Here is a 26457-nt window from a genome sequence, read left to right on the forward strand (position 1 = left end):
CATGATCCATCCGAGGAATCCACCTCTGAGAGGGATCTACATGAGGGCTACAGGTCCTGCAACTTCTTATTACAACATGGTCGAGTGATAAAAATGAGTCGAGCATAAGGGCCGGTCTGTGCCGAACCATCTCTCATGGAAAGCCCTAGAAAGGAGCCGCAGTAAGAAAAACAGAAACAAGATGGCAATAGTAGTAATTGAAGCTACATTATGACGATTGCGAGCCCTCAGGATCGTGACATGTATCAATAAAAATAGAAAGAGGAGCAGTGATATAGTACATACAAATTTTGCTTGCCTGGGCCAAAAATTGCGATGAGGAAAGACAAGATTTAAGCCAGGAATCCCTTGAAAAAGGGGCAAAGAATCCACCACAAACATCAAAACAACTTCTACTTCCCTTCTGGATTACTCTCAATGCTTGAACCATCTTTCAACCCATTTTTTTATGTCCCAGCACAGGCAGACTGATATCATTTTGGTGGTGGAGGGGGAGCACCTGGCTTCTTAACACCTGTTGTATCATAAGCACCACGACTGCGAATTTCAGTAGGGTATTCCAACGGGACCAGGCATTGCGACTTACCTTCGTAGGGCCTTCATCGCGCGGCTTTATTCTCGGGGTAAAAAGCAATTGGAAACCGGACAATCGCGGCGAGTAATCAGTAGGTCTAGGAGGATGGGTTCTGACTTTGTGTATGTGGGCTCGCTGATCCCTGAAAGGCCGGCTTGGGGTAACTCTTGCCGTCTTAAAAACTCCTCGTTCAATGGAATAGGGGCAATTTAGTGGCTCTAGACCAGAATAGACCATCACAAATACGCTTGAAATATCATGTTTACAGTGGCAATTTTACGATCAAGTATTGAGTCCCCCGAACAGCTTTTCTCGAGGTTCAGAAATCGAGTTGAATACCGTGACTGGAGCCCAGATCCTAGGAGCTGCACTAGGAATCTTCGACGAGTTGTCTTTTTACTACTCGAGGAGTCTCGTCTGGAGACCTGGCATTAGGTCTGGGCCCATACCAACGCCTATCAAATTAGAGCACCAGCTCAATTGCGGAAATGAAAAATTCTTGGTTTCAAGACTAGTTCCGCCGACTGACATAGATTCAACTTGCGATCAAGTAGATTAGAACCTGCTCCGTTACTCTAACGAAAGGACGCCGATTGGTCCCTGATGAACTCCCCGCGAAATACGCAGTTTTTACTGGCCAATCTAGGACGTAGCATGCCGATCGATTTTGATTGCTCACCTCGGATCCTACACAGGAAGGTGTCCGTATCTATCGAAAATAATCGTCAAAGGCTGGAGTATTATCAAAGTTGGAAGTCGCACGATTGTGCCAAAAAAAATACTCGGTCAACACGGATTCGTTTCTGTCATCTGGTACACAGAGAGCCCCGGTACACGGGAATTGGGCGGATTATAGTCAGAGGGGGTGATCATTGGTCAGTCTATCACAAGGCCGGAACACGGATACCACGGCCCACAGGGTTTGGAAACCATGTGAGAGTGTGATCTTCTACCCGAGAGCTGCTTCGTAATCTTCCAAGAGTCCGTGAACAGGTGGAGGTATTCCTGGGGTCCCGGTTCCCCCTGATGCTGATCCATAGTCTTGAAATGGCAATGCCGCTGGACTGAATGTTAAGCACGAAGACCCAGCTCACCTCAATACAGGATTGATCAGCCCATTTGTCTCGCCCAGGTGGAGGTGCTTTTACTCTTCCGGTTGGTCACAGAACATTGCTTTGCCACTGGGCGAGCGTATTTCTATCGGCACTGTATGTAGACTACTTTTGGCTCGAGGTGATTTGCCACTTGGGGCACTAATTCGACTACTTTCGCCGATTCCTTCTGGGGACAGATCGGTGTCCGTCTAATTTGCTTCGAATCTTGAGCTCCGGTACTTGTCCGACGGAGCTCAAGGGTCAGCGCTGATTTCTCTGTGAGCGGAGCCTTGAACGATCCCCGCAAGCCTGGTGGTGCCATGACATTACATTCTGTTCTAGGCTCATGGACATTTCCCGAAATTGTTTGCAACCAACTAGCACGAGCTCTTAACGCTGCGCCCAACTTCCGGAAGCTGAGATACAGATACTGATCTCTGCTGCCGAAGAAGCTCAATGAGTGGCTAGGCAGAGCAACTTTCCACCTCAGAGATGAACTGTTCCCGTTGCCCTGTTCCTGCATCCTAACAGTTATCCACACATCGTCAGTTCCTCGTATTCACATCCCACCTTGTTAGGTCTCAGCCTCAATCGATCCTTCTGGATAGATGTCCACGACCTAGGTATACAGATGTTGGCTTGATTTCAGCCAAGTAGCATTCCTTAATAGCTAGACCGGATATAAAGATAATGTGCACTGTGTCCTGGCGGATAGTAGTGCTTTTCAATGCTACCACCATTTGATCATATGAGAATCTGTGTTCGAACTTCTTCCACTGTGTAAAGATGATGCGACCTGCAAGCATATGTAGAATCAAACAAACAAGTCATACTCTGTGCCGGCCTTCCAACCTGAAATGGGCAAGTAGTGTACTTGATTGAGTTTCGGTATGAATAGCCCGGGTGAGAATGCCCGGAAGAGAGAGGAGAAATCCTTCGGCAAGGAGAACCCCCCCTCTATCACGAACTGCGTGGACCTACACTCTTCTTCCCACCCACTGATGATATAGCTGAATTCCACAACTCAGAAGTACCACCCGCAATATTGATAATATCAATGGTACAATTCTTGTCGGGCTTGAGAAGTTGACAAGGCTGCTTCTTTAGTGAAGAGGCTTGGATGAATAAAATCCAGCCCGTACGCCCCCACCCACCAAAGTTGTATACAAATGATTCGTCAACGTACCGTTCCTTTAGCTATACTAGGCTTTTGCTCATTTCGGTGTCCTACATCATTGCATTGATACTAGTGGCTCCATGGCCCTCGCCTGGGTAATGGGCTGCGTCCCTCAATCATCTCTGGTGCCTATCTGGCTTGTCTCAACAGCTCAGCCTCATCATTCCATCCCTTCCAATCATTGGCTGATGTTAGAGCTAGCGTCATTTCATCCGGTGGCACCCCTGAAAACGCCACATCCTTTGGGGTTAGAAAAGTATAAGTAAAGGTTGACAGAGGAAAGTTTTTTCTGTCCTTTGAGAAATTTCCTATTAACCCTCACATACCTTGCGAATTACAATTTACTCTGCATTCACCCACCACAGCCATGAATCAACTCCAACTTCGCAACGTCTACGACGGGTATCTGTTTTTCAGAGCCGATCCTCTCCCACAGCAGAGTGCGACATGGGCTCGGGTAGAGCGCACTCAAATGGATTTTACCCAACCTGAACTCTATAGTATGATCTACGATCGAGCTTTCGAGATTTCCGCGGCAAGCCAGTATCAGGCTCTGTCAGATGAGCGGCGTGCCCATGTAAATCAGCTGATTCATGATCGACGGCACCAAGACTCCTCTGGCGAGTGGAGTTGTGCCTATGCTAAAGAACACAGAAGGTTTATCAATGACCGAGATACTCTTGAGCGTGACGATGACGCTGTTTCAATGACAGTAATACTCATGCAAAGGCCATGGACTCCCAAAGCCTACCCGAGAACCCCGATGGGTGATTTGGTAGACCTTCGAATATCCTCATTTCTCAATGGCCAGGGGCACTATGGGAGCGTTGCAACAGTGCCTGGTTTTCCAGCCAGGCACACGCTTCCTCACAGCTATGCTATGGGCAATGTGTACCAAGAGCCCAGGCTATCGTCGATGCAGGAGCGAGCCAGCATGGCCTGCCTGCGAAAAGCGCTTTCCGACCGTTAGCCCAGAATGATGAATCGATCCTCTCTGCCCGAAGGGTAAGTATTTCAGTTGTAGGAACTCCGTGCGGAACTCCATGCTAAAGACCCGTGAAATGATTGCTGATTTAAGGTTGTGAACAGAAATGCGATGGCCCACATGGAGAATGAAAGTGAAGATGAGGATGACTCTGAAGAGACCGATGGTGATGAAGACAACAACTGCACATGCGATGGAGCACAGAAGCCAAGCATCTCGGACCAGAAGGCCCCGGATAACAGAGACTGTGTGTCTGGCCGTGGAAGGTATGTATTGCAGGGAGAACGCTCCAAGCATGATCTTCGGTTACTTAGATCGCGGGTCGCTAGGGCCAGGGCTTACAGGAGCCAAAAGCGGGTGCGGACCAGGCGACCAGGGCTTCAAAAACCGAATTATAAATGGGTCAAAGCCTGTCGGGTTGAGGACGCGACTTGTGAACAACCAAGAAATATTCGATGTCAACGTCGCAGTTCTTGTTAAATTCTTCACTCGAAATGCGGTTGGAACAACCGTATCCATTACCGAATCTCTTTACTCAATTGGTCCTCTTCTTTTATTCTTCTTTCTAATACTACATGACTCCCTTAATAACAAACCTTGAACTCTTCTTCCCCGCATATACTCAATTTCTCGTGTCTCTTATCCCGTGCTTCGTTGTGTTTACCGGATAATTCCAGTTGGCAACGACAGTGTACGTTACCGTCCCTTCAGAAGCTTACCCGCAAAAGACCCTGAAACTGTGGAAAGGGTCCACGTAGGTTAGGTTAGCTGCCCGATCCTCTCCATCCCGGTATCGATCTACAGACTAACCAATTTTCGAAAAGGTGTGGCACCTCGTTAAAGTGAGGCCGCGCTGTGCGATTGATGAACAAGCCTCATTTGCCGAACTGGTGGTGAAATCTTCTCTTCTGTCATGGACGCATGATCAGTCTATTAGTGCGACAGGTTTATCAAGAAACATGAAACCAACATTGAACCAACATGGTAATTGCTATCTAGGCACCTAATATAATTGTCGGTTGCAAAAAGAAAGCTTGAAAGTGCAACCAATACCTCCGAAGCCCAAAATCTCCCTAATTCATTGTATCTGCGAAAAGCTTCCGCACCCGCTTGAGGAAAGCCCCTAAATTCCGATTCTCATTCACAAGATTCACCTCTCTCTCCAAAGCATCACGATCCAATTTTGGCTCGGTCTGGAAAATTTCATAGTTACGACTAGCAATCCCATAGTTACGACTAGCAATCCCCAGCTCAAACCAAGCCTCATTCTCCCAATCCTTCGCCAAGATATGAGTGTAAATGAATTTCAACCGATCTTCCCTCCCAGCCCCCTCTATGCGTAGAGAAAGATTATTTTGCGAAAAAGCCAGCTCGGGATCATTCAGGTGGGGTTGCACCTCTAGGTATTTCGCATGAGCGTTTTGCGCTTCAACCCTCTGGGCAATAGAATTCCGTATCTCCGCAATTTGCTGTTTGAGATGGTCGCGTTTCGCAAGTCGGGAGTCACGCTCACTGGTGATAGACGAGATTGCAGCATGCATTTCAGTAGCCTCTGCGGCTTCGTTTTGTATGGTCTCTTTGTGAGATTGGGATTTGAGATTGATGATTTCGATATCCCGTTGTATCATTCGTTCATCTTCTACAGCCCAATTTACCAACCGTCAGAATCAAAGCGAGGTAAAACAAAGGCAAAACAAAATGACTCCTTTTTCGTACCTTGCAGTTCAGTGAGCTTGACATGAAACTGGTCACGATCTTCTCGGACCTGTTTACGTCTACGCTCGATGGCTTCGTCAAACTTTGTTGTGAATTGGGCCATACGATTGCGCAGATCCTCGAATTCAGAGTTGATGCTGGGCAGCGAGTCGGCCATGGATGGGGCATTTGCTGAAGCGAGGGGTGGACGCATGCCACTCTTTGCTCTCGACGAGTCAGAAGTAGAGGGAACCATAATATAGAGCAATTATGCTGGGCAGTCAAACTGTTCTTAGATAATAAGGAGGTTGACATGTATCGAAATGGAAGGACTTTTACGTTGAACCATAACACGGGTTATGGAAGTGTGCATAGTCACTGCTCTATGCACCTGTACTTGTCGACCGAAATTGGGTGGCGTAGAGCCCCTGAATCGACACAGTCAGCCTAGGGTATAATGCCATGGGCATTTCTGTTGGGTCAAGGCTGGTGCTCGTAGCTGCCAGGTCTAAACAAGCAGATTAGCGTAGTGGGTCGGTTTCCATGGATATGGTGATTGGTAGGTCCACTTCCCGATAGGGTCCTTCGGCTCGCTTCACTAGCGCAAGGATCATCGAAGCTCCACAATTAGGTTCTTGGGGGTGTAAAGATACCAAATAATTACAAAGAGCTTTCAATACATCGTAATTTTTTGAATCAAAACTCGCAAAGTCGCAATAAAAACTTCGGGGGCAAGGCGAGTTGGAGAACAAGTCACCTGTTTCTGAGTGTGACGGCTGAGTTACAAGAAAACTCGACGGATCCTTTCCCCATGACACATCCATCGGGGTCAGTGAAAGAAATGCCAGCATATGCCAAAAATCGGCATGCGCAAGAATGACTCAGAAATAGGAAATGGCTCGCTGAAACAAGATTCGAAGAGTACTCCTCAATGAGCGCCGCGGCTCAACCACGATGATCCACGGGCTGGTTGACTAGGTCGGTGTTGGAAAACGCAAAAAAAAGCGATGACCCCTTTGCCAATCCAGCGCTGGTAAGTGGTTTCACTAAATTGCGGAACTCGTTAAATCCAATGGCGACAGTTGGTCCCCGTTTCCCGTCAAGCTATCAATGCCGCCGCTTTATGAGGGTTGGCTTTTTCAATGCGTCAAGTTCTTGACCTTTCATCATCCCATCTTTATGTATCGTCCATTATCGACGCACCATCACTGGTACAGATATCTGTTGGCCCTTCAAAGCATCATGCCGAATTATTCTACAATTCTTCTGTTGAAATTTGAGCAAGCCGCCAAATCTCCATTTTGATGATGAGGCTGTACCTGCCTCGCGACGGCTGCTGAGATCATTAACCCGCTTCTGGATTGCCTCCCGAACTGGACCCTTCACGGAAAAATGAAGCAATGCCCACAGACTGGTATGCTGCAACCTTCGATCATTGCTTAATGGACACGAATTATTCTGTGGCTGAACCAATAGGAAGCCAGGGGCACAACAAGGTTTGATGTTTATGAGAAATCCTTTGAGTGGAGGGAGAACCTGACTATTGGCAAGTGAAATTAAATGACATGTCAGATTTTTGCCATCACCTGTGGAAATAACCCGAGGATCAACGTCAATGGATGTTGAGACCCGTTGTTGACATTTTCTGTGATATTGCTGGATGTGTTGAAACGGTGACAGCGACAGGAAAACTTTCGTTATATGCAGCCATAGACCATCAAAAAAGAATCATGATACCTCTGAAAGATACGTGCCCTTCATCCTGTTGAAATGTTGAGCCATTTGCAGTTCAACGGCCAACTCTGTTGGTGAGCTCACAATTCGCAATTTCCGTTATAAAGACGCTAGCGGAAAGGCGGGCTACGATGCTATAAATACCCCAGTCCCTCGCCAGCAGAACAATCTTTCTCAATCATCCCTTTTTCACCCTGGGTCAAAAAATCTGGAAAGCCTTTTGGCTCTGTCGGCTATCATCTGGTATGGACTTGAACCATGTTGCCATGCAATTATGATTGAACTGACTTCTTGCATCACACCCAGCTTGTCTAGCTCGATACCAAATCTTCGAATAGCAAGTGAGTGTAACTGCTCGGTCATTCGGAATCATGCTGACTTAAGATATGCTCGAGACCAGCCCTTCTCTTCCATTCCTCTAGGAGCCTCGTGACGGACCTTAAGTGGCCTCGAAAATGATCAAAGCTGCAAGCACGGTGAGTTTTGAGTTGCCTTCATAAGCTACCTACTAACGACCAATGATAGATCAAGGAAAATCTTTATGCAGCCATTTGGCCCTCCCAGCTACAGCGCATAGTAACAGCTGATAACGTAAGTTTTATCATTGCGGCAATCTTGAGTATATTTATCCTGTGTTGACGACTCACTCTATAGAAAGGCAGGCTTTCAATCAAGAGTCGCTCAATATCTTGCAATTTACCTTGGTACGTTGTTTCTGCAAAGTACCATGGCCGGGACTGCATTTGGAATCTCACCGCGGATATTATTTGCTTGAGTTTCATCGTGTTGTGCTCTCATTCCGTCAGACGAGATTGCTGATGTGTCTTTCTAGTCATGGGACAAAAGCCCAGGTGACACTCGCCACGACCGAGCCGCACTTCCCCATCGTCCTCAAATCAAGGATGTACGACTGGCCGAGCCACTAAATCCCAATGTCTTCCGCTTCGCTATCCCAAGACAGATACTTGAAACTTCCTTTCCGCTTGTGTTAGCGAACAAAACCCAGGGAGGCTCAGTTCCCTTCGAATTGGAAAGGGTAGCCTCCCACATAGTTTCATCTCTTCCAGTTTCATCCTACTTGACCAAACATTGACTGTCACTATAGATGCCCCCATCGGATGACTAGGAATCTCTTGTCCCACGTCCGATTCGAAGCCACAACGACGGTACAGTCAGGATCCATGTTAGACCGACTCAGAGCATCCAGCCAAGACGAAGAAAAGCCGAGAATCAACGGCCACCGAGAATTACCACGATTTCTCCGAGAAACGCATCAATACGGAATGAGTGGAGTTTTTGGCCGCAATTTGAAGGCCAGCTCTGTCAGGCCCTAGCTGCAGCCTAACAAGCCACACTGTAGTCTACAGCACTGGATCTACCCCGGATCTCTTGTCACGAAAGCAGTAGTCTTCAGGTCAGTTTCTAGACTCCTCAGAGCAACATACTATGACTCTCTTCACCAGTGATATTCTTTACTGGCACGGCTGGAAGTCTGCCTTGAAATTTGCATTGACAGATGTAGGCCACTCATCCCTGTTGTGTGGAGCAATGACAGACCCTCTGACGTATAAGTGAGACGAGACTGCTAAATCGAGTCTCGTCTGCTTATGTTGATGCCAGGCTATACTGCAGCAAGTCTGTTCCACCCTCGTCGCCTAAAATCATGCTAGTATGGAGAGGGAGTGAGAAACAGCCGTGATTCGGCCGCTCCCACCGGTCCGATCGGGGTATTGTCTGTGGGCTGGTATAAGGGGATCTTATCTAAACCACGAGCATGGTGAGTTGCGAACACTTATCTTGCGCCATCAGCTAACAATGTGTGCTAGATTGAGTATTTCCCTCGGCAAATTGCTTTTGCAGTGCCCCAATGCAGACAACAATACCAAGCTACGGCCATGGCCGCCTTTGCGAACAAAGCTGGCAACACGTTCTCATCACCGCAAGCTTGGGGTCACCAATTGACCATATTGCCAAATCGCTGATATTCAGATAAGCATTTTCTCCCAAATGCGGCAGCAAGCCGATCAATGCTCCCTTCTCAATGTCATCACCCCATGAACTAACTCATCAGCAGAAGCATCCTCGTAAATTATGGCCGGTCAATTGTCGCGGTAGTCAAATTGCCCAACTTTTACTCGAAAGACGCCAGGTGGGTTTTGATAGCTCGTGGATTTAACGTATTTGTTGACTTCGAAAGGAGCCGTCATGTTTTTGTCAGTGTGGAAATGTCACGTGTGTCTGGTGCGAGACGCTGCGACACGCCAGTACACTCAGTCGCCCGTGGCACACGTCTGAGTACCGGCGGATGCTACCTTGATCATACATGCTCAGGCGACTATAAAACGTGGTTTCATTAAAAACACGATGTAGCCAAGAGGTACTGTAAAAATCAACTGTAGAAAACACGAAATCACCCGGAAATATCAAGCGGGTTTTGACCCGTTTTGACCCGTCTTTCTGATGAAGGGTCATCTATTGAATCCTGCAGGAATCGAACCCGGGCCGTTATTGGAAATCCAATGCAGCAAATCCATTAGGCCACACAGGAAGAGACGCTGGCAGCGGGAAATTTGCCTAAATATAAACTACGATTTTCCATAAGATCATACCAGGAGTTCTTCCGGGCACGTACCCAGCCAGATCAGCGTTTTTTTGCTCCACAAGTGTGATTCATTTGATCAGGCCGACATGAAGTGATAACTCAAATATGATCAGAAGAGTCAAGTTCTCTATCGCTGTTATTCTGGTGGTTCGTTCCCGATTTTACCGCCGATGGTGTAAATACTTGAACTGGTCCACGGATATATATATTCAATATCAAGTGCACATGTAGCGAGCGACATTACCTCAGATACAGAATATCGGTTGAGAGTACGCGGTGAAGCTCGAGCCGAGAGAAAGTCGTACTGAAGACCGACCGGCATATGTACTACCATATCGAATCTTATATGTAGAAATCATCATTGCACACTGTTTACCAACCTTTGCATTCGTGAGGGAACAAATATCCCCACTATGACGGGGATGGTTTACCACTGGCCGCTACTTCACCTGTTGAGATAGGTAGTTATAATATTCTTGTTGAGGTTACTATCAAAAGTGGGAATCCCATCTATTTAAATGTCCATCGCTAGTCCCGCCATAAGCTTTGACCACCGCGATACTCAACACTCCCACTCGATGGCAACCCATTACCAATGGTGTCAGCGACCATATGATCGCGGTTGCGACGGGCTCCATTAAAACCTTCAAAAACTTCATTTGTGAAGAAAGGAAGGAAAGGATGCCCTGCGCCTTAATCTCGTTCAATACAAATAAGGTGTCGCAATCACTCGATGCCAAGCCCTCTTCGAAACCACTCAAATCTTTCCCGAGCAAGGGGTTTGGTGAACCCATCAGCAATTTGTTCTGTGGTGGGGATATACTTGAGTTTGACTGTTCCGTTGTCCTGGTCCTCTCCCTGCCACCTGCGTTGGATCTCCATATGTTTTGTGCGGGAGTGGTATTGTGGGTTCGAGGAGCGCGCAATGGCTCCTTGGTTATCTCCGCAGATGATCGTGGCGTTTGTTCCTTGGTTCATATTCAATTCGTTGAGAAGCCTTCTCAGCCAGACTGCTTCTTTGGTGGCTTGTGTCTGTCCTAGAAATTCGGCTTCGCAGGTTGAGAGGGCAACGACGCCCTGGCGTTTCGACTGCCAACTGATTGCTCCACTTCCAATGTTGAAGAGATACCCAGCTGTTGATCGTCTCGTGTCATGACATCCTCCCCAATCTGCATCCGTGAAGCCTTTCAATTTCTGAGGCTGACCCTTGTACGCGAGTTTGAGGCTCTTTGTTCCTTTGAGGTACCGCAGGATGCGTTGAGCGAGTTTTACGTGCTGGGGCCCAGGATTTGCCAGAGATCTACTCGCGACAGAGACTGCGTACGCGATGTCCCCCCTGGTTCCAAGCATAATGTACATTAGAGATCCGACCATGCGTTGGTAAGAGGTCCTCCGATCTGGAAGGCACGTGTAGTCTGGACTGTTCTCTGGAAGTTGTGAGGTTTCTATCGGCGTACCGATAGAAGCGCAGTTGCCAATTCCAAATTGATGAGCAACCCTGTCAATATATGCTTCTTGACTTAGCGATAGTTTCCTGTTTTGGCGGTCTCGCTGGATGGATATCCCAAGGTAGTAGCTGCATGGGCCCAGATCTGTCATCTGAAAACGGTTTCTGAGGCTCCGCTTGATCTTCTTGATCTCTGCGATACTCGGACCCACGATCAGGAGATCATCAACATACACCGCGATGTACATATTGCTCCGCACGAAGATACCAAGGTCGGCGGTAATTGGCTCGAAGCCAAGATTGCGTAGAAAGTTTGTGAGGGTCTGGTACCAGATGCGAGGGGCCTGCTTTAACCCATAGAGGGCCTTTCGAAGCTTGCAGACCCTTGGGGTGCCGTCCGTCATGTGATAGGGCTGTTCGACGTAGATCTCGTGGTCTATGTGTCCGTACAAAAATGCGGTTTTGACATCCATTTGCTCGATCTCCAGGTCAAGGGCCGCTCCGATTGCGAAGAGGGCCTTGTAGCTCATTGGCTTGACAACCGAGGCGAAGGTTTCATCATAGTCAATACCTTCTTCTTGTGTGAAGCCTCTCACCACCCACCTGCTCTTATGGCGGAGTACTTCGCCATAAGGTCCTCGTTTGAGTTTGAACACCCATTTTCCACTGAGAACTCGCCGGTCTTTGGGGGGATCAACAAGCTCCCATGTTTTGTTTTGCTTGAGTGAGTCCACTTCTTCGAGCATTGCTCTTTCCCATTCGAGCCAGCTTGTGTCGTTTTTCGCATGATGCAGGTTCTTTGGCTCAAAGGGTTCTGTTTCCTCTGCAGCTACCGTCAAGAATGTTGAGATGACGTTCTCTTCGGGTATATTCATTAGTGCAAGCTCTTCTTCGCTCTCATCAGACGTGTCCAGTGTGACTTGTGGACCGCAAATCTTTAGTTCAGGGTGATGATCTAGTGCTCCTTGCTGCACTTCATGAACTGGGCTGTCAAGTTGGAGATCTGGATATCGTTGCCATTCTCCTAAACTGAGCCTTTGTTGAGCGTCGTCTTGTTGCTGGCCGCCACCGGGTGGTGAGTCAATCTCAAGGACAGAATCCTGATAAGCAGGTGATAGAGGTCCGAGGGTATCGTCGCTCCGTGTGGACGACAAGGTCCTGTCTCCCTGTACAGCAACAGCTGGCTGCGAGTCATCGTCACTCGATTGGGACGACGCTTGAGTTTGCGAGTCATCGTCACTCCGAGGCATTATGTGCGAGATATCGTTTCTCGGCTTAGGTAGGGGCCGCTCTGGGGGATCCATCGACAATCGGTGCCCCGAAGCAGGCACGGATGCTTGCCGCATACCTACCGACGGTTGATTTATTAGTCCCACCGTCTCGCTCCCCCCTGTGGCAGCAGCCGTTGCCTCAGGTAAGCCGCCTCGTCTGGCTCCCACATCTTCTATAGTCTGTGTGGAGGGAGCTGTCAGGACTTCGTGAAATTCAGCGTTTGGAGTCCCAACGATTCTTCCGTCTCCCAGAAGGATGCGGTAGTTGGTATTTCCTTCATAGCCTAGCAGAATGCATGGCCTTGTTCGCGGATCCGTAAGCTTCTTTCTTTGCTTTGGCGGGATCAAGTATTCCCCTTTGGATCCGATCACTCTAAGTCATGATAAATCAGGTTTGTCGCCATACCACGCTTGATACGGAGTCATGTTGAGCTTCGATGACGGTGATCGGTTGGAGAGGAAAGCTGCGGTTCGAGCGATTTCCGGCCAGAATTTAGACGGCAGCCTCGCATGTGCTAGGTTAGGCCCAACCCGATCATAAATTGTCTTATGGGCTCTTTCGGCAACCCCATTCTGCTGATGTTGATCCACTCCTGTCACCTCCGCTTGGATCGCGCGCGAGAACAACATAAACTTCATCTCGTCTCCCACTTGTTCAGATATGCGGTCGAGACGTATTCGTCTGCATTTTCGCTCGGGGCGCTCGTTGTGGTCGAGGAAGAACCGAAGTGATTCTATGACGAAGTGTTGTCTTCGTGGTATAGGGATAATCTCGATCCAGCTCGTGAAGTCGTCAACAATGGTGAGCCAGTAACGACTGCCGTCAAGGCCCTCGTCAAATGGCCCAGCGACGTCAATATGGAGGAGCTCCACTGCATATTCTCCTCTCCTGCTACTTCCTGATCTGCGGTGGGGGTTTTCGATCATTCGCCCCTGCAGACAGGGATTGCATGGATGACGTGCCTCCATGTCCCGCACGCCGTGAGCCTGCTGCTTGAGTCGCCGAAGGTTTGCATCACTCATATGGGCAAGCCGGCTGTGCCACAGAGACATTTGTGGACTAACATGGTAAGAGGGAAAAGTCAGACTTGCCCACAGATCGAGTGCGTAGACTCCATGATATTCACTGGCAGTGAACAGATTCTTTCCGTTTGACTTGTTGCGAAGGATAGCATCCCGGCTTGAGAATTCGACTTTTGCCCCTCGTTGGAGAAGCTGAAGCACCGATATGAGATTGGCATGCGCAGATGGAACATATAGGACGTTATCAAGCACGAGCCATTTCTTTCTGCCGCGTACATTGCACAGGATATTTACTGTTCCCACTCCCGAGGGAGCTGTTGAGGTGTCGATGCCTCTCAGTGAGGGGCCATGATATTGAGCCATTTGGATTCGACTGTCTGTGTGCGCCTATGTGCATTCTGCCTGGTCTTGGCTTCGGTCCGTCTCCGTCTTTCTTTTGGACCTTCAGTCTCGGGTTCTTGGTGAAACATTCGGCGTCGATGTGATAAGGTTTGCGGCAGAAGGAGCAATATGGGACGTTATCGATCTCGATTCGACAAGTAGTTCCGTCCGACGACGGGATGAGCTTCTTGTCACCTGGCCCACGGACTAGAGCAAGAGCAGGAAGTGCTTGCGTCTCCATTGCTTGTTTACCCAATTGCCCCTTCCTATGCTCTTCCTCAATTGCCTTATTCTCGATATAGTCGAACGTGGGCGCCGCTTTGGTGACGTTCCCATTTGCGTCTCTTTCATTGACAAGGTCCATTTGCCGGAAGATATGATCGCGGAAGCTCTCGTACTCCGGACCGAGTGCATGTACGAAGAAAAATGTTCGCTCAATTTCGGAGGTTACGCAATCAGGGTCAAGGAGGAGTTTTTCAGCATGGATCTTCCTGATCTCTGCCCCGAGGGCTTGAGTGCTCCCACACTTGTCTCTTGTAAGGGCCATGTGTCGTCGTTGGAGGTTAACATACGTGTCTGAGCCTTCTGGTTTGAAGTTGTCCTTGACTGCCTTAAGCAGTACTTGAACTCGAGGATTCTCAAAGGCATTGATCCTTTGCGCCGCATTGTGTGTCAGCTTTGCCGTGATCATCGCAGAATAGAACTTTTGGCGGTGGATCCATTGCCGTGCTTCCTCTTCTTCTATCGGTGGAGTCGCTCCATCGTCGGCAACCGCAGATATCTGAATGAACTCATTGACCTTCTGATTCCACCTAAACCAGTCGCTGGCATTATCCAGTATCGGGATTCCATTATAAAACGTATTGATTCCAAATTGCTCGAATTTTGTGATTTCAGTCATGTTGGCAATGGATGCTCCTCAGAGCTGAAGAAGTCAGGGCTAGATACGTCGTTGGGCCGATCAGAGGTAACCGATTCACGATCTAATGACTGAAGAGAGCGCACCTCCAAGCCGAAGAGTTCAAGGCTTGACACGGCACTGGGAAGGCTTGAAACAATGGAAACGCTTCGATCTGGTGAACTTGGCGTAGGCGTCCGAGATGGAGGAGTATAGTCACTGTCTGAGAACCCGTGTTGATCGATAGAGTACTTATACGATCTAAAGAAGTGAGGGAAATGGTGTCGGTCAACTAAATATTGCGGCTTCCTTGGAGGGAAGGTTGAAGGTCTGTTTGGCCGGAGTTCGTAACGACTCGAATTGCTGTTATTGGAAATGAATGGCTCACATCCACCCGCAGGGCTTGGTGGGGTCAAGACCAAAGTCTCAATGCTGTTTTCTGGCCGGGTGAGAGCGCCAGAGACGGGGCAACTGTAGCGACTTGTCTCTTGCTCGATACTGGAACACGCGGGTTGAGCTTTGGGGGCATTTGGGAAATCTTTCATCGTGTTGCGAGGAGCGGTGATTGGGATGGTGGTCCTCGATGCTCGGCGTAAGCGGTCTTAAGTGGACAGGCGCCAGTAGGCTCCCAAGAGTGCGCTCGGAGAAAGTGATGGGAAGCCTCAACAAGAACATTACAACTACCTATCTCAACAGGTTATGAGCCCGGGTGGCTTTACCTTTGGGCACTCAGGGATCTAAACAGAAAAAATCCTTTGCCTGCCATTACAGCTAAGCTTCTCTATCAGAGACTAACTCCATGAACTTCAGAAACTGATCTTATATTCTCAGTAACTTGATGAACAATATGAAGTCCTATTGCTCAAACCCTCTCGAGCAATAACGCGTACGGACTTTCCTTCACCAAAGAATTACAGACATCATGCCATCATTGCTACTGTTACACTGTCACACTGGCACGGAGTATCGCAGGGTTGCCCCCATAGCCGGGACATGTCACCGTTTGCAGCAAGCTTCAAACGTTTCTCTGCCAAATGATCATAGGCATTACACCATTATTGCTACAAAAGTTCGATTCGATTCGATTCGTGCGGAGCGGTAACCTGGGTCCCGAGCAAGAACAGAACTGCGTCCGAAACAGCACCCAGAGAACCTTTGTCGACCCAAGAGACAACAACGGCGACGGAAATACATTGGGACGATACCTCCCCACCGATGCCGTCAACACCCACATCCGCACAGCTAGGGCTCCGAAAGGAATAAAGGAATGCGAATAAACGCCTTATTCATATTCGCATCATTATTCATATTGTGAAATTTCTCCGCATTAATACTTTGTCCGGTACAGCGGTTATCGTATTACCGAAATGCACTTAGAGGTCGATTTTACAATGCCATCACTTCATCAGCAACGCTGGACTGTGAATCTCGTTGCGAATATATGTTGGAAGTTACAACCCGCTTATGTAGGTTTTGACCAGTTTGATGTGCCGTATTTGATCTTCTGAGATATGATACTCATCCGCAAGTGTCTGTCCATAGAAACTTGACAGCGGCCACGAAGGTCCATGAAGATTATATGTATATATCTAACAGCCCAATTGCGAATCAACTTGGGCAATTAATTGAATAGATCTGTTCAGTCTCCTGATTCTGGTTCAATCCATTTCAAACTCCGTCCATAAAGTAGTCCTGAGAAATAGCACGTGAAAACGCGTTTGCCTCACGACCCAGAGCTTCCGATGACTCTGGCTGCATTTTGTTTACGTTCAAAATCATCGATATCGCGTTGCAGAAAACAGAAAAGAGACCTATCAACTTTCCACGTCAAGAAGGGCATATAAAGCGCGAACATGAATGGGCTTCTCAACAATCATCCTATCCTCAAGTCCCCTATCAGTTTCAAGAAAATCACGTAGAAGTCCCGAAGAACTCATAGCTTCCAGAAATAGCGCGATCCTGAAGACGAGGCACGCGTTCCTGGATAATGAATAGTTAGGCCGCCAAGTCAAATTATTGCAGCTTTAAGAAATGTAGGTTAATTGAAGTGGAACTAAATCAGCTACTCACTGAAATTTGATGACAGCGGAGGGCTTACTATTAGGACCGGCGTACTGGCGGATCCTGGCGGAGAGAAACAGAAATAGAGTGAAGAGATCCAACGGGCTCCTGTATTGCCAAACTAATCGCTGAGCCCTAATCTCATGTGTGCCGGGGTATGTGAACCCACCCTGATCTCCCCAGCCCATCTGGCCAGGAGTCAAAAGAACTACCATGCCATTGCCAGGAATGCCACAACCAAAATCAACCATAATCGTCGGGCAGGTTGCAAACACGGTGGTCGCATTTCCGTTCTGCGTGTCGAGAGTCAAATTCAGAGTCTTCTTGCACGCAATGGGCGAGTGAGCCTGGACACTAGTACAATCGCTATTCCTTCTGAGTTTCCTCACCACTTCGACATCGACCACTACGACATCGACCACTACGACCATTACGCTGCTGCTGCCAATCAAGTCCAATTTCAGGCGGTTTAATTGGCAGCGGCAGTGTAGTAGTCGTAGTAGCCGATGTCGTAGTGATCGATGTCGAAGTGGTGAGGAAACTCGGAAGGAATAGTGATTGTACTAGTGTCCAGACTCACTTGCCCATTGCGTGCAAGAAGACGTCCTTGAATTACCGCTTTTGTGGTTGCCCAGATAGATGTGAGTGCCATGATGATCCGAATGGATGTGCTTCCTATCCCAGGATTGGAGAGCTTCCATTTGCCAAAGACATTGCAAGGCTGGATACCAATGATCATAATAACTCGGAAGGCGCTTTTAGTAATGAGGGTGGATGCTATTCGAAGAATCCAAGCCGAATCTCCACTGAATTTCATAATGCGTGTGATAAATCTTCTTCAGACACAATTCCAGTTCCACTGACGATCTTACCGGACGTTTTGGCCTTTCCCGATGATAGTCTCTTTCTGGGATACTCGTGTTGGGTAGGAAAACGGAGCTCACTTCTCACCTTCAATATCAACCCTTTTCCCGAAAAATACCATGTAACTTGCGCGCGGCTATATGTATATGACAATCGTGCAATGTCGATCTTAGCCATAATGGTCCGACCTCCACTGCGACGATCTAGTCGTTTTAGACTTTTGCCCACCGAGATCGACCGAAGGCTTCCTATAATCGGGCGCTGGAAAGCCAGCTTGTGCACCTGCTGGAAGATTTTTCATATTCAGCCCCTTGCAAGGGTGTCTTGTGATACGATCCCTGCTAGGCTAGCTCTCAGGTGGGACCGGTAACATACGCTTGGGACAGCGAAAACCAACCAATTCAGCTGCTAGCCACTAGTCCCAGATTGAGTGGATCTCTTAATGACGATCTATTGATTTGGAATTCCAACATGTCACTTATACGGTATGTATGATGCATTCAAGGCAACTTTTCTGGGACAGCCCCTTTTCTGCGCTTCAGGCAGCTAATGCCGATCCTTCAGAAAATGCGCCATTGTCACCCTTCCACTCAGATAAGCTTCTAGTTCATGCATTTGGAGGCACATAAGAAATTTCAATCCCGAAGGTGGTGATATTTGCTTGCATTCACTGGAAGAATTGTCGGAATCCTAGTGTTCTATCCGTTGTTGATCGTGCCAGAAAAGAAACTTCTTTCTGAGTAGGCAATTGTTCGGATTTTGACCGGACGACTGTTGAAACCTTCCAAAGGATTGAAGGAATTTCATCACATCAATGGAGTGTTCAGTGGATCCAGCCTGAATGCTGACGTTGGAATCATCTGGCTGTGATCAGCTCTATCCTACACTAAACTCGTAAATACTGTGAGACACCAAGACACACTCGAGACGGCCAGTCAAACTTACCAACAGCTCGTTACCGAGATTCCTTTTCTTACTGGCCCTGTATCTCTATGGTAGTCTCGGCCAGAGCATCGGCAAACTCAAAGTCTGTTAGAATGGCTGTGGGCTTTTGTGCCCAAACTCTTCGTCTATAGCATTAGTCAGCAACAAAGGCATGTCTAGAATCGAACACGGGACAGAGCGAACAGCTAGGAACTTACACCCTGTGCCAAACATGATGATAGGGGGTTTGGAGCTCCTTACGTAGCTGGGCTACATACACATGGACTTCCTCCTTGGTCCGCGGCTGCGGCTCGCCGAACTTTGAGAGGAGCCACATACACCATCCTTCCATACCCGCTACCCAGTGTAGGAAATTGACCGTGTACATATGTCTTAAGCTGTTATCTGTCTCTGGCCTGGGGAACCTCTGATTATGGGTCTTGAAAATGCAAAGGTCATGGCCGAAATTGGTTATGCAGCGACTCCACCGAGGCAGGCACTTTTCCCAAGATAGCCATTCTGGCCTGATCCTGTTAGAGAGGGAGAGGACCGCTATTTTAAGTAGCCTTGCGTCACATGGAAAGGCATGTAGAGCCGAGTTTTTGAATGAGTTTGTTCTGAACCGCGAACTTGAAAGTATTCTTGAACTTAGGGAGTAGGCCTCGACCACAGGTTAGTGGGGATCTTGTGGTTCTCCAGAAGGTTGATTGGACACGGTTATTTGGCGGTTTGAAACTGCGACCCCACGAGCCTTCTGAGTTGCTTCAGGTTTCGGTCATCAAAGCTCGTTACTAAATACTGTCTCCTAACTAACTAGTTAACTATGTAGAAGGCATGTAAGTCATCAAATCCCGGGAAGACCGCTTCTCAAGTTAACGAAGGGGAACCTTGAATATCCTGTTGATATTACGTACTGTAGTGGGAGAACCGTTCTCAACAACAGTCAGGTGATACAAGCCTTAGAATTTAGGCATCGTTTTCTTGCCATGTGTAACATTCGAGAGAGCGCTGTGAACTGAGAATCTAGACACTCCTTCTATTTCGTGAACCTGTTATATTACACCGAGTCTTCAATACCTTTGCCAGTATTATTAAGATTGAGCGACCTCCTACATACTGCATGGGCATTTGCTTTGCTACTACGGAGTACACACTGAGCGATACTTACACCCTTTGGGTGTTGGTGGTTTCGTCTCTCTGCGATCGACCCGTCTGCATTGCGCAGACCGCCAGCGAGCGTTTCCCATCTTTCAGTACCTAAACATGCACACCATTCTTCAGCGTCGGGCGCTTTCATTAAGTCCCCAACACGAGACGATCATTCGTTCATTTTTTGACAGCAAGTATTCTAAAAGACATCGTGTTATAGGATAACTTTGTGATAATTGTACAGGCGACATGCGGTACAGAATACCCATTTTTAGCTCTGCATAATCGGATGAAGAGGCGTTAGAGGCAGTCCCACCCACCCGACCTGGTATTGCTCTAGGGAGCGGTGACCAGGATAGAATCCTAGAGGCTACGTAGATGCTCCTGGAAATCCAGTACCTGCCTCTGAGGGCTTCTACGTATTATTCCGGGGGCGAAAACGTTTCCTGCCACGGATATACATGAAGCACGTACTACGATGCGGACGGAGGACATACAGTGTGACGGACCCACATAGCCTACCCGGTTGCCCCTGAACGTGAGGAAGGTGAGAGTCATCAGGGCGTGGGCATTCGTTTTGTACGCCCCAACCCCCGGGTTCTTTCATAACCCCTACGAAGAACCGCCAACCTGTATCCATTATTTCATAGAGTAGCGGGTCAAGATCAATAGCCGAATTGTATCAAAGGACACCGATGAAGACCTCGTGCGATTACTGGCGGTGATAACATTGGGGGCCTTCGCAATCTGTGCATTAGTATATATTTTAACCAGTATATCGTCATGAATAAGCCATCCAAATGGACTCGAGGGGCAACCAGACCGTAAGTCACAAGCGCCATATAATAAGACATACCCAGCAGGAAAATAAACATGTGAAATCAACATAACGCCGGTCGCAGCTTTCCGTATACCCAGCTGCCGACCTCGATGCAATGCGCCCAGTCGTGTATTATACGCTCCAAATCATAAAAAATAACATGAAAATGTGAGACACTAAATCAGGTGAGGGGGAAAGTTCGAGAGACGATATGGCCCTTAGCATTGTCTGCGACGACTATCTTGACGACGTTATAGCAACATGATCAAAGCTAATCGCCGACAAGACCAATGACAATGCTGGAAACTCAGAAAAAGAGGGCCCCCGAAATGAAAAGAAAGTGAGTCCATGGGATTAGTGGTGGGGAGGATGGAAGAAAGAAATCATTGGCGACAGGCCCAGGAAATCAATGGGGCTGGCAAGCGAGCGACGATGAGCGAAACACGTCTAGTCCTCAGAACGAACGAACAGGCTCAGCCCATCAAAGCAAATGAATGTCTCATGTTTCACTCTTCCGTTCCTTTTTCAGACCATCCCTTCCCCATTTATCGAGAAGGCGTGAAACCTCCCGGAAAGATACTGGTTTGGTCAGGAAGAAGTCCACCCCAGAAGCCAAAGCCTCCGACTCATCCCGCGAGCTGCTCAGCCCCGTCAGAGCAATAATAATAGCCGGCTGGCGGCCATCGCTCTCTCGCTCTAGTGCGCGGATGGCACGGGTTGCTTCTAACCCGTTCATCACGGGCATCGATATATCCATGAAAATGACGTCAAAGCCATTCGGCATCCGCTCGACTGCCTCCACGGCTAGCTTACCATTCTCTGCCGAGACCAGTTCTGATAAATGACGCTTCTTCAAGAAGGTCACCATAAGGTTGAGATTGATGCGATTGTCATCCACCACGAGGACGTGTGTCGGCCGCGTTGCTTCAATCGCCCTTTCGACAAGTGGTAGCGACCAGCCAAGAACAGTCCAGAGACGATGATTTGTGAGAGGGGCTATATTGCAATGTGACTCGATCGGCTGTGCATCGTTTCTCCACCCCTGCCATCAGCTAGAGGCTCCCTGCCCTGGAAGCGGGGTATCTGCTGCCCAGAAAGGGGCATTTATGGGAGCAACAGCGTTGGACCCTAACCGCGCGGCGCCGTTGAGGAGACGGTGGCGATTAACAGCCCGAGCGTTGAGAGCTGTGAAGGGGCAGTGGAATGGCAGTGGGTGGATGATGTGGAGAAGCAGGGAGGTGTGGATTGGCGTGGAGTGGCGACGAGAATCATGCGATCACATTAGAGATGATGGCCACAGGGCCACCCAATGATAGGTATCCTGAAGGGGTTGATAAAGTCCTCGTCTGCTAACGTAATCCACGGGTGAGCCGATCACATACTACCACAGGAAATATTCTTGAGAACTCTTCGATTGTTTATTTTGTTTGTTTCTATTTATACAAATGGAATTGAGTCCTATCCTAGTCCTTGGCTTATTTTCCCTAAGAATCCCCTAGCAATTCTGTTCGCTAATTCAATTTCAATGTACGGCTTTTATGTGAAAGTATGAGTGAGGACAGTTTAGCAAGCGTAGAGGAATTTTTGCGAGTCACTGCTCGGCTCTTTCTCGATCGCAATTATAAACTGCCAGAAGCCAAGTTGGCGGTATAATCCAAAAATGACGATCACCTGCGGAGCGCTTGATTACATCACTTGGAGGTGACTGCCATCCCTTCATTGGCCTTATCCTAGTCTTAATCACGACGTGGCCAAGAAGTACAAAATCAACCGTAGAGAGACGGGAAATTGACTCGGAAAAATCAAGCGGGTTGTGATTACGAGGGCGAACTGCATGAGCGAGATCTCTCGTTCTGACGGAAGTTCTTCTGGATGTACCCTGCGGGAATCGAACCCGAGCCGTTATTAGAAAGTAAATGCGGGAAGTTCCACCTTGCAAGCTGGAACACGTAGCCAGACGTGGAGTATGACCCGTCAGTGACGACGGAGCCCCCAAAGTCCGCGCCGGTGTATCCGATCAACTGCCCACTGCGGTACGTAAAGCGATGGGTCTGCTTGGCTTTGATGTAGCGAAGCAGTCGCTGCAGAGCGACTTGATGATGCGATCGCGGCTAGGACGTGAAGCGACTCAAGGTACCCAGCGCAAACGCGATATCCGGACGCGTGCCGACCATCAGATACATCAACGAGCCGACGGCGGTCGCAAAGCGTGCCTTTGCTTCCTCTTCCGGAGGTCCCTCGTCTGAACGATGATTCAAGATTTTCTGGAGATTCATTGGCGTAGTCTTTGGCTGACAGGTCTCCATGCCGATTACTACTCAAGCTACGGTATAGTACCGGTGATCCTGGCGCTTAAAAGCTGCGCGACCAGGTGTTCTCCGCGTGCCTTTTCGGGGAGAATCAGGGAGAGAGATTGTAAAGGACTCGGCTGGGCTTCATGGAAAAGGATACAGGTCTGTGACTCCCAGCATCGAGGATATAAGAGCTTCCTGCGTAAGACATTTGTCATTATCATATGAAAACAGATCTCTAGCCCCCTGAATAGAACACGAACAATCTCATTTGTCTATGTAGAAAGCCGGAGCCTTTAACGCATTACCGCGCGCGAGGATGATTTGTGTATCTGTCGCTGAAAGCGAGGTCTTTGAATCGTGAATTGTGACCAATGCGCAATTGATCGACAAAATGGCCTGGAGCTTTCCCTAAATTTGGCAGCGCAGGACAGCTTGCAATTCCTTCCGCTTAAGGGGCTTGACCAGGAAAGTGTTAATGCCCGACCCCAAAGCCTCCTTCTGCGCACCGGCGCTATCAAGCCCGGTCAATGCAGCGATTACTGTGGGTGAAAGCGCGTTTTGGGCTGATTCGGACAACCCGGCACGAAATTCCTTTTCTATACGTCTAATTTCCCGTGATGCTTGGAAGCCATCCATTACGGGCATTGAGATATCTAGTATGGTCAGCCTAACTGACGAAAAGAAAATGGAGCAAACCTGGGGATCGGTAGAAGAGAACCGGAAATATATGAAAACATACCTATTACGATAACCTGATACAAACAAACAAACAAACAATTCATTGACGCCCGGCGGCTGAGCCGAAAGGGCAACTATCGCTAAACTACTATACAAGTCATAGTATATACAATTCTGTGACTCATTGCAACCCATATGAAAGACCTTGCCGTATTTGTCATTCTCAGCATGCAGTGTCGCATCGGATGCTCGTGGGTTAGTAAGTTGGTTAGTAGACTGGCTTGAAGGCGCTTCTCCAAGTGTTCAACATCCTATCTTCGGCAGTTGAAGCGCATCCACCATGGGTAGCACGAGGTGGTTGGTGGGTTAGGTTAGAAAGAAAGGGGTGATTTATGTTCGTCAGCGGGGTTAAGTGGCCTCGAGGCGGCCCGTGGCTATGGCGAATCGTATTGAGGCCCGTACTGCCTCTAAGTTTGGCGTCCATTTTTGATCGTCAGAAGGCGACTTCCCTCCCAGGTAAAAGGACAGATTTCCTCGGTGAGTGTTGGTACATTGTAGCATATCCGTTCGATGTCCGGTCCATTTCCGACATCGAAAGAGGAAGTGCTCCACAGTTTCTTTAGCTTGTCCGCACGCACACTGATCACTGTCGGCTGCGTTGATTCGATAGAGATATCCATTCAGTCTCGCCATGCCAGTCCGGAGTTGGGCTAGCACAGTCGCTTCTTTCCACGACAGGCGATCATACAGCAGTCGCGTGTGTTTTCCTGGAAGTGCTGCATCTACTCGTCTGGCATGTTTTCTGATATCCGCCGGCAGAGTATTTCTAGGGACTACTTGAGACCGTGCGAGGTTCAATGTGGTCGATTTCATCCTTGGGGCACGTTCTTGTAGGAGGGCATCTTCTTCCGTCGCGGCTCTAGCCTGTTCTTTAGCCAGATCTAGCAACTTGTTGTCTTCACTGGTAGAAATCCAGCGGAATTTGACACGATTCCCGTTTCTTTGCAGCTTTGCAATCAATTTGTATATCCGACACACGAACTCCTGGCCGGATTGTTGTCGAGGATTCCTCAGCGTGAGAACCGCCGCTTTGTTGCTCGTGAGCAGTGTGATCGTGTAGTCTTTCAGTCCTTTCGCCGTGCCCAAAATATGTGCCATAGCTGCCAGCTCCGCAGAGAATGGATTCTGCTCTGCTCTTGCGGCCAAGGTGATGGATAGCGCCTTGTGTTTAAGCTTTCGATTTCGAGGTGGTCGCTTCTCGATGGCTACTCCAAAACCTACTAGCTCGTTCCGTGCCGAGCTGCTAACCGCGACCTGCATGCACCCGCCCTCTTCGGCCAGGGACTCGTGCTGCTCATCAACATCGGTCTGTACGCGTTCCACCCACGGGGCTAGCGTGAAGGGGTTGATCGTTTCTAGGGTTTCCATGTTGATGTGCTTGAGCGCATCGGCTACGTGATACAGCGGTGAGCGGTGGTATCTTCTGAACTTTCTGATCTGATCTGTACACCGGCGGAGAGGATTGGTTTCCGGCAAGGTGTGGATGTCTGTCCACATTTTCACGGCTCGTTTCCAGAGTCGACGCTGCGCAGTAGCTATGTGAGCTTCCGCCTCTGCGACACTAGTCGCGACCGTGAGAAAGGTCCCCACAATAGCTTGCGCTCCTACTCTTTGCACTCGGTTGATCGGCCCCATGGCTTTATCCTTGCACGCATGCATCCAGACGTTGGAGGCACAGTCTACAACCGGTGCCACCGTTGACGTGAACAGCTGCCGCGCAGTTTCTGTGGATAGCCCACGAAGTCGCCGAAGCTCCATTGCTGCTTCAAGACCCTTGGACGCTGCTCTCGCAATGTGTTCCTTGTACTTGAGTCTTGTGTCCATCACGACACCCAAGACCTTGACATGATCCTTTGGTACCACCGTCTGTCCCTTGATGGTGAATGGCTCATGGTCTGATTTGCGCATCTTGGGCGCAAAGTGTATGATTGCCGTCTTGTCTGCTTCAAAAGTCGCTCCGCTTCTCTTTTCCCAGTTGAGCGCCTCGTTGACAATGGTCTCAATTCCTTCCCGGTTACTCTGCGCGGTCGGCCCGGTCACCCATGCGGTAAAATCATCCACAAAGGCGACTGCTCCTCCTTGACTGTCGATCTGTCTTTGCACGAGGTCTGCGTTGAAGAAGAGAAACAGAATTGGAGACAGGGGCGAGCCCTGCGGCAGCCCAGCTTGTGGCAAGCTTTGAGTTTCAGATAACTGCCCGTTGATGAGGATGTTCGCCGTTCGTTCCGAGCAGAAGGCCTCAACCCAACGAAGCAAGACCTCTGGTATGCCTCGGGCTTTCATCCTCTGGACCAGTCGTTCTTTGCATACTCCGTTGTAGGCGCCTTTGACATCGAAGCTGATCAGGCTCAGCACTCGTCGGCCACGCCACGCCGCATAGATTTGCTCCTGCAGGAACACTAGTGCTTGCTCTGCGGACCGCTGCTTCCGCGCCCCAAAATGGCTCGTCGGAAGCAGTCCATGCGTCTCCACCGCGTGCGAGATCCTCTCTGCGACCACCGATTCGAGTATCTTTCCGAGTGTCGCAAGGAGTGAGATGGGTCTCCATGCCTTTGCAATGGTGTAATCATCTTTATTCGGCTTCTTGAGCGGTATGATCTTCGCGTGTCTCCATTGTTTTGGCAGTGTGCCCTCTTGCAGCGAGGCTTGAAAAAGGTCAAGGACCCTGTACTTGACTGTGGGCCAGGTCATCTTCCAAACGATCGCCGGTAGGCCGTCTTCACCGG

At 48.9% G+C, this 26457-nt stretch overlaps 8 protein-coding genes across 8 annotated transcripts; 2 read left to right on the forward strand and 6 right to left on the reverse strand.

The window, feature by feature from the left end:
- Positions 1-3212: 3212 nt before the first annotated feature.
- N7509_000013 (uncharacterized protein) lies at positions 3213-3905 on the forward strand (the record flags this gene model as incomplete). Its single annotated transcript, XM_056624660.1, is given in 3 exon segments — positions 3213-3612; positions 3657-3850; positions 3870-3905. 3 exon segments carry the CDS (start codon positions 3213-3215, stop codon positions 3903-3905), a joined length of 630 nt encoding a protein of 209 aa, XP_056494761.1.
- A 45-nt stretch (positions 3906-3950) lies between these two features.
- N7509_000014 (uncharacterized protein) lies at positions 3951-4431 on the forward strand (the record flags this gene model as incomplete). Its single annotated transcript, XM_056624661.1, is given in 2 exon segments — positions 3951-4096; positions 4110-4431. 2 exon segments carry the CDS (start codon positions 3951-3953, stop codon positions 4429-4431), a joined length of 468 nt encoding a protein of 155 aa, XP_056494762.1.
- Positions 4432-4903: 472 nt separating this feature from the next.
- Positions 4904-5781, reverse strand: N7509_000015 (kinetochore Spc25 family protein; the record flags this gene model as incomplete). The annotated part of the gene is made up of 2 exons (XM_056624662.1): positions 4904-5469; positions 5547-5781. The coding sequence occupies 2 exons, from the start codon at positions 5779-5781 to the stop codon at positions 4904-4906; spliced, it is 801 nt and encodes a 266-aa protein (XP_056494763.1).
- An 11033-nt stretch (positions 5782-16814) lies between these two features.
- N7509_000016 (uncharacterized protein) lies at positions 16815-17373 on the reverse strand (the record flags this gene model as incomplete). The annotated part of the gene is made up of 2 exons (XM_056624663.1): positions 16815-16861; positions 16980-17373. 2 exons carry the CDS (start codon positions 17371-17373, stop codon positions 16815-16817), a joined length of 441 nt encoding a protein of 146 aa, XP_056494764.1.
- Positions 17374-17411: 38 nt separating this feature from the next.
- N7509_000017 (uncharacterized protein) lies at positions 17412-17759 on the reverse strand (the record flags this gene model as incomplete). Its single annotated transcript, XM_056624664.1, has 1 exon — positions 17412-17759. One exon carries the CDS (start codon positions 17757-17759, stop codon positions 17412-17414), a length of 348 nt encoding a protein of 115 aa, XP_056494765.1.
- Positions 17760-18779: 1020 nt separating this feature from the next.
- N7509_000018 (uncharacterized protein) lies at positions 18780-19118 on the reverse strand (the record flags this gene model as incomplete). The annotated part of the gene is made up of 3 exons (XM_056624665.1): positions 18780-18876; positions 18949-18951; positions 19009-19118. 3 exons carry the CDS (start codon positions 19116-19118, stop codon positions 18780-18782), a joined length of 210 nt encoding a protein of 69 aa, XP_056494766.1.
- Positions 19119-21198: 2080 nt separating this feature from the next.
- On the reverse strand, positions 21199-21567 carry N7509_000019 (response regulator; the record flags this gene model as incomplete). Its single annotated transcript, XM_056624666.1, has 1 exon — positions 21199-21567. The coding sequence occupies one exon, from the start codon at positions 21565-21567 to the stop codon at positions 21199-21201; it is 369 nt and encodes a 122-aa protein (XP_056494767.1).
- A 1834-nt stretch (positions 21568-23401) lies between these two features.
- Positions 23402-23629, reverse strand: N7509_000020 (uncharacterized protein; the record flags this gene model as incomplete). The annotated part of the gene is made up of 1 exon (XM_056624667.1): positions 23402-23629. One exon carries the CDS (start codon positions 23627-23629, stop codon positions 23402-23404), a length of 228 nt encoding a protein of 75 aa, XP_056494768.1.
- Positions 23630-26457: the final 2828 nt, after the last annotated feature.

The sequence above is a fragment of the Penicillium cosmopolitanum genome, assembly GCF_028827165.1.
Source record: "Penicillium cosmopolitanum strain IBT 29677 chromosome Unknown utg000001l:1.0-706529.0:1.0-706990.0, whole genome shotgun sequence".
Classification (NCBI taxonomy): Eukaryota; Fungi; Ascomycota; class Eurotiomycetes; order Eurotiales; family Aspergillaceae; genus Penicillium; species Penicillium cosmopolitanum.